The following is a 13,341-nucleotide window of genomic DNA, read 5'->3' on the forward strand; positions in this document are numbered from 1 at the left end:
ATTCTTCAACCAAAAAAAACTTCAAAAACAGACTCCAGTGTGAAGATGCAGAACTGGAATTAATTTGCAAACTAGATACCAGACTAGGTCTGAATAAAGACTGGGAGTGGTTGGGTCATTACAAAACCTAAACTTAATTTCCCCCATACTAATTTCCCCCTACTGTTACTCACACCTTCTTGTCAAGTGTCTGTAATGGGCCACTCTCTTACCACTTCAAAAGTTATTTCTCCTCCCTTGGTATCCTACTGTTAATTGATTTATCTCATTAGACTGACCTAACCCTTGGTTAAGTAACCCACATCCTTTCATGTATTTATACCTGCTCCTGTATCTTTTACTTCATACATCTGATGAAGTGGCTTCTAGCCCATGAAAGCTTATGCCCAAATAAATCTGTTAGTCTCTAAGGTACCACAAGGTCTCCTTGGTTTTTTTTGGCACAAAGGAGGCACCATCCAATCCAGCCCTGCTTCTTTGTAGCTAACATACCCTTTGAAGACCTGCTGCTGTCCCCTGCCTAGTCCTTGCAGCGTTGTGTCCTTCAGAATGGTCATCAGCCCCTTATCCACAGACACCTGGGCAATCCCAGCTCCCATCAGCCCTGCTCCCAGCACAGCAAGGTTCCTGCAGCGAAAGGGGAAAACACATTAGCAATCTGTGCTTATTTGTTAGACGCATGACAAAAAATTAACCCCCAGAGGTAAATCCTACGCTTGAGTATTGCCTGACTGGGGAGCACGCATATCGCAAGGATCTGCCTAATGCTGATGGGGTTTCTTGTCAGAAGCCGTTCCAGGTGCAGGGAACAAGCACTGCTCTGCTATTCTACACAAGAGAGAATTACCTGCAGTCTTGATTTTCTCTCCCTAAGCAAAGACACCCCCAAAAACCTCCCTGCAGAGTAATAGGAGGAAGCCTTGCAGTGATTGCTCTGAGGGCTGCTGTCCATTCAGCATCCTCCTAGTGACTGGAAGGCCCTTTGGCATTCAGCTCTCCTAAGCTGTGTATGCCAGACTGCTGCACATTTGTCCCTGCAAATTCTTTAGATGATGCCACAGTCAGTCATGTCCTCACTGTAACTACTGCCCGATACATGCCATAAGCTAAAGACACCTAGGAATCCACACAACAATCCAGAATGAGAGAGAGAGAGTGGCTCTTAAAAGAGACGAATGCCTCAGGGCTGCAGCTCCTGCAGTTATGTTACCAGCTGATTTGAGGGCTGCTCAGCAAGAGATCACTCATTCCTCCCAGCTGGGTCACGCCTTAGTGTGCAAGAATCAAACTCTTGTTTTTAAGGTCACATGGTGTATTTAATTGGTCCAACCTCCCCAGGCAACATGTCTATGCAAGATGCAGCCAGCACCCCTGGTATATTCATCCTGCGTACGACCCTTGTGGACCACGGTCCCCCACACTATTACACAATACTCCGTCACGATGCCCAACATGCCTGTGCAAAACAGAGTCTTCTCTAGCCACCATTAATGATGGCTTCTTGGAGCAGCTAGGCCTGGAACCCCAAGGGGAGAGGCAATTCTTGATTTAAGTCTAAGTGGAGCACAGGATCTGACCCAAGGGGTGAATATTGCTGGACTGCTTGGTAACAGCTACCATAATGTAATTAAATTTAACACCCATGGCGGCGGGTGGGAGAAAAATACCAAAGAAACTCTCCACAATAGCAATTAACTTCAAGAAGGGGAACTATACAAAGATGAGGGTTATTACATGGAAACAAGAAGGAACAATCACAAGAATGAAATGCCTGCCAGCTGCATGGAAACGACTTAAACACGCCGTAACAGGCTCAAACTAAATGTATACCCCAAATTGGAAAAAAACCCAACACCAGAGGACCAAAAAAATGCCACCATGGCTAAACAGAGCAGTTAGAGGCAAAAACACTCCCTTTAACAATTGGAAGTCAAATCCTACTGAGGAAAATAAAAGGGAACAAACTCCGGCAAGTCAAGTGGAAAAGTATAATTAGGCAGGCCAAAAAACCAAAAAAAAACCCCCAACCAACCAACAAAAATATTGAAGTACATCAGAAGCAGGAAGCCTGCCAAACATCAATGGGGCCACTGGCTAATGAAAGTGCTAAAGGAGCACTCAGGGAAACGACCTGCAAACTGCATGGGAGTGTGAGGCTGGCAGCCAAGGTACCAGCTCATGCCAAGGCCCCCAGGCCTCACTGAACACTGACAAGTGCATCGGTGGGAACCAGTTTGGCAGAGTCTGTGCAGGACTTTTAAAATCCTTCTCCCGCTATTATGGCAGCAGGTCCTATGCGATCCCAGTGCAGCTGCTGGACTCTACGCTAGTCCCAGGCGGGGCTCTACAGTCTGGCTCACCTGCGCTAGTATTGTTAAAAATACAGAGTTATAAGAATGTGTTTAGACTTCATGGAATGGTAATACATGCATTCTACCAATCCCATTTCCATCTGTATCCCATGTGATAAGATAATGTCTAAATTTTGCTCTGTACTATAAAAATGGTTGGGGGGGAATTGACAGTCTTAACAGGGGAGAAGCATTACCAAGCAGTTTACTACAAGAGGCGTTATCCTCTCCCCCTCCAAAAAAAGGTCTACAGACACTAGACAAGACATTGTGGACAGAGAACTTTGTTGATTGCTTCTCCCACACCACTGAGGAAGTAACCAGCGCGAGCCCACATCCCATCTCAAACACTGGGGAAGGGAATAAAAATGTCTATTAAGGAGAAATTGGTCTCTTTATGCTGTCTGGACTCTGAAGGGCAATGATTCCTCAATACGAGCAAGAGATCCCCAATCCACTTGGCTTGGGTTAGCCCTAAAGGACATTATAGCTTGCGTATTATAGAAGCTTCTTCTACCTTTTGAACTTAAGATTGGACCTCATTCATGTGTGTATGTTTACCTGCTTTAACCTTGTAAATAACTTTCTTTTTCCTAGTTAATAAACCTTTAGTTTGTTACAGGACTGGCTGCAAGCATTGTCTTGGTTTGAGATCAGAGTACAAGTGACCTGGGGTAAGTGACTGGTCCTTTGGGCCTGGGAGTAACCTGTGAATATTGCTGTGATTTCTGGTCTAAGGGACCATCTATCACCAAGTCAAGCTTGCCTGGGTGGCAAGACAGACCGGAATATTCAAGGGGACTGTCTGTGGCTTGCTATTAAGGCCGTTCTAGCGTCTGAGATGTTCACATTTGTTACTAAGTTGGTGAAATCTAAGTACACAACACAACCAGTTTGGGGTCCATGCCCTGTTTCTTGAGACTGCCTTGAGACTGGCACTCACCGTTGTAAGCCACTCCAGACAACGTGACAGACAGCATCACCCCAAGGATCCTCCTCAATCCCAGAGTCTAGGGCAGGGGGTCAGCCTAAAGTTGACCCAATAGGCAGCCGGAAAAGGCACACATTAAACAAAAGCAAGTTACAAGAATCTGTGTGCGAATTTCGTTATCTTTGTCAGAGTCAACGCAATTCAAGCAGCAGACAATCCCTGGGAAGACAAAGTTCCTAGTAGGAATGCTGGTTAACCTCGAGGCAGATCACCAGTCTGAACACATTTCTATCTGACAGCAGTAACCCAGCCAAGGCTCACCTAGAAAAAGGTATCATCAAGTGGGGAGACTATGTGCTGGTGCGAAGTCAGACCTTCCAGAGGACACTGGAATTGCTTTTTTGCCACACAGCTGAACAGAACCGGCTTGCATGTCAGACCCTAATGGCTAGATGCATATGAATAGGTCTAAGATTCTCTTTACAGCTCTGACTACTATCTTTTAACCAGTCTGTGTTTAACTTACTTGACCTCTTGTTTTGGTGCCCCAAACTTGTTCTTCTTGCACTGCACCTGCCCATGGTAGAGGCCCGTCAATGCCTTGGATTCTGCAGTCATTGCAAGTTCACCGAATTTCTGAATGAAGTGGGAAAGGAAGTCAGATGTTTTGGCCTCTGGATTTAACCGTTCCAGCATTTTTAGCATGTACAACAGGGCAAAAAAATATGCTTACATTCCAGAACAGTGCAGACATTCTAGAGCTGTGCAAGCAGGCAGAGTATTGCCACCCACAGGGAGAGTACAGAATAGCCAAACCTCCAGAGGGAGAAAGGAGCAAGGGATTTCTGTGACCTCCTGAGAGCCACAGAACACTAGAGTCTCTGTGGTGACCCATCAAGTTCCAGTGGCCTCCCCCTACTTGGGGCTGCCAAAAGAACAAGCAGGAGACTGCTCTTTCGATGATATGATTTCCTGTAGTTAGCATTATCTATGGCTTCTGAAGAACCCGTCCTCCACCCCTTGGCACAATGTTCAGAGATTATACAGCCAAAAGGAGCCACTGATAGTTTAATCTGGCCTTTTGCAGACCACAGAACTTCTCTCATTCTCATCTTTTGGCTGACAGTGCCTCCTTTGTGATGAATGAGGGTGCCTGCTGGGGACTTGATTTCAGTCTGTTTCCTCTCCTGCTTTACTCCTCCCATGTCTTCAGTTGTTGCTTTCTGCTCACTTTGTAATTCTTCCTCCATTCCCTGCACACTGCTCACAGAGGGGCATCTGCTTGTGGCTCACATACACTCGGGCTGTGTAGCCAAGTGCCAGGAGAGCAGTCCACAGGCTGCTGCCTGAGCTACTCCTGTGGCCAGCTGCATTAGGAGCTGCTCTGCCACTGGGGGATGGTATATGCTCATGGAAGGGCAGGCTCCGAATCATACTCCCTGTGGATCAGGCTCCTTCCTGCTCCCTGTGGTTCCTGGAGTAACTGGAGGATCATCCTGGGAAACACCACAATAAGGATCCTACTCTCAAAGGCTTTATGCACTTGAAGCAACAATTTACATCCCTTTGTAAACCAGTTTCTGCTCTTATCTAGCAGCCTGTGTCTGCTCTGAAGTCAGTGGTTTGGAGAAGCTGGTTAGCCAGCTCCCCAGGCTTTGGTCGGAATAACCTCTCAGGCGTTGTTATTTAATGAAACAAGGAAGCAGGAGGACAAGAAATGTCAGTCCGGTTAAACAGCAAAGCTCCTGGTGTTACTCAAGCGGAAATCCAACTCCAGGGAAATCAACACAGTGCACAATGTGGCAATGTGTAAAATTCACTGTGAAGGGCAAAAAGCCAGAGAGAAAAAAAAAAAAACTTTAAGCATATTAGAAACAGGAAGCCAGTAAGAGAATCTGCAAGTCTACCTACTCCTAGGGGGCAAAGAGGAGTAATCAAATATAAAGCTATTGCTGATAAGCGGAGTGATTTCCTCACACCACTCTTCAGAGGATGTTGGGACAATCTACCCTGGACTGCTTTTTCAGTTAAGGAACTGTCAGATCAAAGCACAAGAAGAGTTTGTTCCAGCACCATCTCACATTTAGGAGGGCTGTGTCACCAGGAACAGAAAGGTACACCCAGGAGTCCTGCGGGAAGAGAAACCTTCCAGAACAGCTACTGTGTCAGAGGACTGGAGGGTCAAAAAAGGCACAGGGGCTCCTGGGATTTAGGATATGAGCCATACTTCAGTACCAGGTACCCAGGTTGAAGTGATTACAAAAAAACACCCCCAGGTAAACAGGATATGGGACTATCCAGCACGACTTCTACAAAGGAAACCTGGGTCTCACTAATCTATTAGCAAAAAGAACAGGAGTACTTGTGGTACCTTAGAGACTAAAATTTATTTGAGCACAAGCTTTCGTGGGCTAAAACCCACTTCATCGGATGCATGGAGTGGATTATATAGCTCATCTTAACTGATCACTCTCGTTATAGTGGGTATGGCAACACCCATTTCTTCATGTTGTGTGTGTTATATATCTATATCTTCCTACTGTATTTTCCACTGCATGCATCCGATGAAGTGGGTTTCAGCCCACGAAAGCTTATGCTCAAACAGATGTGTTAGTCTCTAAGATGCCACAAGTCCTCCTCGTTCTTTTTGCTGATACAGACTAACACGGCTACCACTCTGAAACTAATCTATTAAGATTTGTTGAGCATGTCCACAAAACAGAGAACTGAATAATTTGGACTTTCAAAGAGCCTTTGATGGAGCCCCTCCTGAAGCTATTAAGGAAACCAAGTAGCCATGGGAAAGTGCAGGGTAAAGTTCTGACCTAGATCGAAAACTGGCTGAGACAAAGAGCAGAAGTGGCCAGTTTTCATTATGGCAAATGGGATACCCCAAGGGTCTGTACTAGGACAGATGTTAAATATTCATGACCTGGAAAATGGGATTAACAGCGAGATGGAAAAACATGCAGATGACAAATGAAGTGGGTTAGTCAAGAATAAAGAATGACGGATGTACCCAACCTAGGTGAATGGACAACATGGCAGAGGAAATTCAGCACTGACAAGGTACAAGGGAACATTTGTTGGAAGGAATAATTTGAATTGCTCATTCATGTTATTGAGTTCTGGAACTATTCAGGGAAAAGATCTGGGTATCACTGTGGACAGCTCTATAAAACCGCCTGCCCAATGCAAAGCGGCAATCAAAAAAGGAAACAGTGTTAGGATGTAGAAGGAACGGAACAGAAAATAACGAAATTATAAAGCCATTATACAAGTGAATACTATCCCATTGACCAGAACACTGTGCTTCGTTCAGGTTAGCCTGTTACAAAACACAGTAACAGAAATAGAGGGTTTCAGAGTAACAGCCGTGTTAGTCTGTATTCACAAAAAGAAAAGGAGGACTTGTGGCACCTTAGAGACTAACCAATTTATTTGAGCATGAGCTTTCGTGAGCTACAGCTCACTACAGCTACAGCATCTGATGAAGTGGGCTGTAGCTCACGAAAGCTTATGCTCAAATAAATTGGTTAGTCTCTAAGGTGCCACAAGTCCTTCTTTTCTTTTTGAGAAATAGAGGGATCAGAGACAGGTGGGGAAAGACTTCCACATGAGACTAAGATTCAAATCGTTTAGAAAAGGACCAAGGAGACATGCTAGAGGAATACAAAACAACAAACGGTGCTGAGTAGATACGTGCTGTGCTTATTTATAGTTTCTCATACTCCAAGAATTAGGGGACAGTCAGTGAAAGTGAAATGACAATGTTAAAACGTCAAAGAAAATACTTCACGATACACAAACAACCAGTGGAACCCACTGCCACGTGGCAGAGGCCAAAAGCATCACAGTGTACTAAATAGGATTAGACATTTGTATTAGCTAAGACAGCCTAAGGGAGGTAAGCCCTTCTGCCACAAGGCAGGAGCCAACCCCTGACAGGGACTAGGAAGAAGCTTATTTATGGGAAGTTATTCTATAAATGCCCACTGGGGGTTTCTTGCAATCTCCTTTGAAGCATCTGGTACTGGCCACTGTCAGACAGATACTGGACAAGACAGACCACTGCCCTGATCTGGTATGGCAGTTCCTGTGTTTCATGCCCCCACTTCTGGCTCTGATCTCATTATGAAGCACTTGCCACTTTACTATCAGACCAGAGTCTTTATGACCCAGGAATAGGGGACACTTTGTCCAGACTTATGAATATTTGACTACATTACCTCACTGGTTTAAAACATGCACATATGTGAGGAGATGGAAGATACAGACCCAATTCCACACAGAGCAGCAGCACAGGGTCACAGGATGGGTGCCCAACACTACCCCCTCCTGGGCTGTCCCTTTGAGAGCATTCCCTTGTGCAAGGCTGAAAGCAAGTTTGAGGCAAATATGCAGCTTAAGAATAAAACAAGAGCTCCACAGTATGCTTACCTGGGATTCAGCGAGGTAGCCGGCTTCATTCCCCTGCTCCAGGCCAGTCTTTACAACCTACACGCAGAAGAGACACAGTGAAAATGGGCCATTTCATACACAATGTTCTCTTTTCACGAACAATATATTTAGCAACAGGAAGAGCCCTTCCCGGCCAGTTCCAGTCATGAGATTCTCTTAGAATAATATGGAACAGATGCGCAAGAGTTCAAAACAAGCTCACAGCAACAGTCATAGGGTAGATCTCAACGGTGGGGACACTCAAGTTGCCATCAGTTTAATTCGAGCACTGAGAGCCTAGAATCTGGAATTACTTCAGTAGGGTTGTACACAACATGGGATAGGCAAACTGACACTCATGAGTAAACAGGAGCAGCTTAAAGTGGCTCCCCGAAAGAGGTCTCAGCTACAGAAAGCTTTAAAATAAGAGGACATTGTAGGCAAAGTTTTCAGTTGCATCTAAGTGATTTAGGAGCCTAAATTCAATTGGTTCGATGGGATTTAGGTGCCTAAATCACTTAGGCACTTGAGATTTTTACTGTGCACTTGGTCTTGTACAAACATACTATCAATGCTCCAAAGGATCTATAATCAAGTTATCTAACTAGAGATGGGGTGAGAATGGTAAAAGGGCTGCAGCTGAAGGTTTCATGGAGGAAGCGTATTCTCTTTTATCTATCCTCCTTCTCTTTACTGTGGTTCTGGCGTCCGTCCCCCCCACCAGAATATTGGCAAGCTTGTATTTGAACAGGGATGTGTTTCCTTTTGGAAACACTTGTGAATTCCACTGAATCGGATGCACAAGCTGCTCATGCCACTAAATGGACAGACACTTGAGTGTCACGTAGCCAAATCCTCACAGCGATTTATGGCTTGATTAAGAGCAAGGGGAAGAAAAATCTCTCTCTGCGTAGGGCATTTGTATTATTCTAGCCCCCAGGAGCACCAGTCGTGAACCAGGACCCTGTTGTGCAAGGTGCTGTACAAACAATCCTTGCCCCAGTGAGCTCACTGATCTCACCCAGATGCAACATTCGTGTCACGTGACTCAGGGTGGGGGTTACCTCAATGATTTTCAGGGGAGAAGGGTAGAGTCCTTTTGTCTGCTGCTGCACCCTTTTCTCCACTGTTTTGTAGATCTGCTGCCTCACAAAGGGAACAGACAGGGCATAGTCTGTCAGTTCTGCAAGAGGACACAAGGCAACACTTCAGTGATCTGGCATATGCCCAAGTCCAGCCCTTACATGGACACTAGCTAGTCAGCTACAGTGACCAGTGTGGATGCTGCAGCTCTGACTCGCTAACTTTCTATGGAAGGAGGAGAAGAGAGGTGCTCACCTTAAATCCTGTTACTAAATATGGCTAGCACAGATCTGATTAGAGGGCAGACCATTTAGACAGTGGAACTTTCTTACCATCCATTCCAAGGTGATAAATTCCACGGAGAGCCAAAGGCTGCTCCTATGGAAATCAAAGGCAAGAACTTCAATTGACTTCAGTGGAGCAGGACTTTATAGCGAGATGTAGTGGCTTCCTCAAACTCCATTAAATAAGGATTATAACCATTACCCACTTGTGAAAGTGCTTTTCTAAAGGGGATCAAAGCCGCATTCAGCACGCAAGTTGGGATGCAAAACGTGGCACTTACCCCAGTCTAGCCAGTGGACACTGTGGGCAACTACGGCAGAAGTTCCATCAATGTACCTTGGTCCCAACTCCCCACTTCCTACTACTCCTGTCAGGGGCCCTTCCACACAGCTCTGCCAATGCACCTTCGTTCTGATGTGCAGCCCGCTTTGCTCCTAATCGGAGACCAGCAATCCTGCCAGTTCATGGGGTTGCCACAGTATGGCTACTGCTGTCTAAAACTAGGCCAATTTAATTCATGAGGGATTTCTTGAGGATTTCAAAATCATGCCTCTAGAGGCAGAATTGAATTAACCCACTAAGAAGCCTTTAAGTTAAGCTTTGTTGCCTGTATCGCATGCACTTACTCTGGACCAGTCCTTTTTCCCTTTTGGGGGACACTGTCTTATCGGCTAGTCCTCTGGCAAAGCCAATCGCTACCTCCTCCAGGTACTCAATTGTTCGTTCTTCTGGACTTTTGGTGCCTGGTCCTAGGAACACAGAAAGGATGGGTCAGAGAGGGGGAATGCAGCCTGCAGGATTACATGATGGGGAGGTATTTTGTTAGAAACAGCTCTCCCTGTAAAGATCAGGCCAAAGTGGACCCACCTCTGCTGATCTCTATAGCTCCACCCCAGACCACAGAACTGTTTTACCTGATAGAGAAATCAAGTACCAAAGAGTTAAGCAAACAGCTTTTAAGGAAGGCACAAAGCTGTAATTTAGCTTCAACATTATGGCATTTTCTGAGTAACGCCAGTGCGGGTGGGCTAACAACCTCACAGGACTAGGCAGTGAGTATATTAGCCATTGCTGGATGCAGCTTTGCAGCCGGACTGGTCCCAGGATATTGGAGACCCAAGGTGGGTGAGGTAATATATTTTGTTGGATCTTCAAGCTCCACAGAGCTCTTCTTCAGGTCTGGGAAAGGTAACCAGAGTGTCACAGCTAAATACGAGATGGAACAAACTGTTCAGCATAAGTAGTTAACACATTGTACCATGGAGGTCATCTCCCTAGACACCAAAATCCCTCACAGTGACAGCATCGTCGTCTGCCTCGAATAGCTACAAGACAATGGGCAACACTCAGATCTCCACCCCAAACCTTTTCAACTAATACATGTCAGCCTCACCTATCATAATTTTACATTCAACAACAAAACACTTTGTCCAAACCCTGGGAACAACCTTGAGTACCAGGATGGCTTCCCAATATGTACACCTCTGCATAGAATTGAATAGAATAATAGAATATCAGGGTTTGAAGGGACCTCAGGAGGTCATCTAGTCCAACCCCCAGCATGGGGGTGCATGGGTCACCTTGAGGAAGAATTTCTGGAAAAAAAATACATCACAAAACCAATGATGTACCTGAGATACATTGATGATATTTTCATCCTCTGGACAGATTACCTAACCTCCCTCGTAGATTTCTATCACAACTTCAACAACCACCACCCACCCATCAAATTCTCTGGAACACTCCCAAACCAGCATCAACTTCCTAGACACCATGATCAGCTTCAGCAATGGAACCCTACAGACAACTACATTCAAGAAACCCAGTGATTACCAGACTTACCTTCACTGATCCAGTAGCACCCCAGACACCCCTAGAAATTGGTTATTTACAGCCGGGCACTGAGATACCACAGAATAAGCTCCAAGGAGAAAGTCTGGAATATGCACCTTAACAAGCTCAAAACCACCTTCAAACAAGGACACTCCACCTGAGAAGTAGACTACACCATGGAACAGGCCACCCAGATACCCCAAGAGAACCTGCTTCAATATGTGGGGGGGAAGGGGGGAACCCTTCTGACCACCTCTCCCCCTCCAACTCTGGAACCCATACGAGGTATCATTAAGTTATTACAAACCAGACTCTATGGGGACCACATCCTGAAAGAAATCTATCCCAAACCCTCTCTTAAAAAAAACCCCTAACCTCACCATCAGAAGCAAGCTCTCCACAGACCAGGGCACCCCAACTCAAAGCAGCACAAGACCCTACCATAAGAATTGCCAAACCTGTAGGCATTATAATGATCAATACTCAAGCTCAACAACTTTCAGGATCCATGGGTCTTACTTACACAGGCCTATCACAACATGCGATGTACCTCATCCAGTGCACTAGATGCCCAACAGCAGCTACGTGGGTGAAACCAGACAATCACTATGCTCCTGAACGAACTCACACAAAACACAAGGACAAGCACTCCTCATCACCCAAGGGTGAACACTTTTTACAAAGTGATCACTCCATATCTGACCTCTCCGTCTTCATCCTCAAAGGAAACCTGCACAACACCTTCAAAAGATGAGCCTGGAAGTTTACATTCAAAACTTTGCGAGACACTGAAAATCGTGGATTTAGGTCTGTCGTGTAGACCTGGCCTATGTCGGTATAACCACGTCGCTCGAGGTGCGAAAAGTCCACACGCCTGAGCGACAGCCATGTCGACTTTAACCTCCCATGTCGACAGCACTATGTCAACGCGACAGCTTCTCTCGTTGACCTAGCGATCATCTCTCGTGGAGGTGGAGCGACTACGCTGGCAGGAGAAGCTCTCGCCCGTTAGCGTCGGAGCATCTTCACTCAAGCGCTACAGTGGTGCAGCTATGCCAATGCAGCACGTTCAGTGTAGACCTGCCCTAAAAGGCACTGGATTGATGGCTTATTACATCCATCTGTAACCCACTATTTACCCTACGACTGCAGAGGCATTAACTGCCCACTTCACCCCGAATAGTCCCTTTCAATGGGGGTTAACTACTTATGCTAAACAATCCATCCCATCCTCTCCTACCTTGCATTTAGCGGGGACATTCGGAGGGCTTGTCCACACTTGAAATGCTACAATGGCACCACGGTTGTGCTTCCGCATAGACACTACTGACACCAAGGGGAGAGAGTCTCCTGTTGGCGTAGGTAATCCACCTCCCCCAGAGGCAGCAGCTAGGTCGATGGAAGAATTCTTCCGCTGCTCTCGTGCTGTCAACACTGGGGATCAGGTTGGCTTAACTATGTTGCTCAAAATTCATGGCACCTTCATAATAAGCCAAGATGATTTGAAGGTACAGCAAGGAATATTTGCCCCTTTTTGAAGTGCAGCGCTATGCTGGGTAAGTGACCATAAAGGGTTTACATCAAACTCACCGACATGCTGGGGCACTTCTAAATGCCAATTTACCGAATTAGAAGAAAGCTGACCGTGTTAATCCAGGCAAGATGGAGAGATGCAAGATACAGAAGCAAGGGACCTTATCCATTGCACTTGTGGAGGACAGGAAGACAGCATTTTCAGTTGAGAGTTTAAAAGGCCTACACACTTCCTTCACCAGGTGTTGGCCCAAGGAAACAAGCACAATAATTGACTATTATGGCAGGATCAGCTGCCAGAACTTAATAGTGCACAATAATTTCCATTCTAAGCCCCATTTTCAGATGCTTAAAGCTTTCTTGAGTTTTCACTTTTTGGGCTAAAGCTTCCCCACTCCAATAAGCCACCGGCCAATAAAGGTCCCTCAGTGCAGGAATAGCAGAGATCAACAGATTTAGCACTTCAGATCATGACTGCAATTTGCAAGGCATTTTCCCCTTCTAACTGAAAGTGAATTAGAAATTTTGAGTGCCCAAAGCTCTGGGGTTCTCCCGTCACTGGAGAAACAGCAGATCACCTATCATTATGCAGAGCACAGATACTGCCCTGAAATCCAGGCCTTGGGATATCCATTACCTTTAATAAGAACAGCCATACTGGGTCAAACCAAAGGTCCATCTAGCCCAGTGTCCTGTCTTCTGACAGTGGCCAGTGCCAGGTGCCCCAGAGGGAATGAACAGAACAGGGAATCATCAAGTGATCCATCCCCTATCGCCCATTCCCAGCTTCTGGCAAACAGAGGCTCAGAACATCATCCCTGCCCATCCTGGCTAATAGCCATTGATGGACCGGTCCTCCATGAACTTATCTAGTGCTTTTTTGAA

The 13,341-nt window shown here is 45.9% G+C and overlaps 1 protein-coding gene across 2 annotated transcripts in view; it reads right to left on the bottom strand.

The window, feature by feature from the left end:
- Positions 1–13,341, bottom strand: part of HADHA (hydroxyacyl-CoA dehydrogenase trifunctional multienzyme complex subunit alpha) — a 37,773-nt gene that overhangs the window by 11,664 nt on the left and 12,768 nt on the right. For both annotated transcript variants that reach the window (XM_048846061.1, XM_048846062.2), the window contains 5 exons: positions 9,717–9,839; positions 8,787–8,905; positions 7,723–7,779; positions 3,809–3,918; positions 493–627 (listed from right to left, as the gene is read on the bottom strand). In XM_048846061.1, coding sequence (XP_048702018.1) covers positions 493–627; positions 3,809–3,918; positions 7,723–7,779; positions 8,787–8,905; positions 9,717–9,839 — 544 coding nt within the window. The remainder of the gene's footprint in view (positions 1–492; positions 628–3,808; positions 3,919–7,722; positions 7,780–8,786; positions 8,906–9,716; positions 9,840–13,341) is intronic.

This window comes from Caretta caretta, chromosome 3, assembly GCF_965140235.1.
Source record: "Caretta caretta isolate rCarCar2 chromosome 3, rCarCar1.hap1, whole genome shotgun sequence".
NCBI classification, from domain to species: Eukaryota; Metazoa; Chordata; order Testudines; family Cheloniidae; genus Caretta; species Caretta caretta.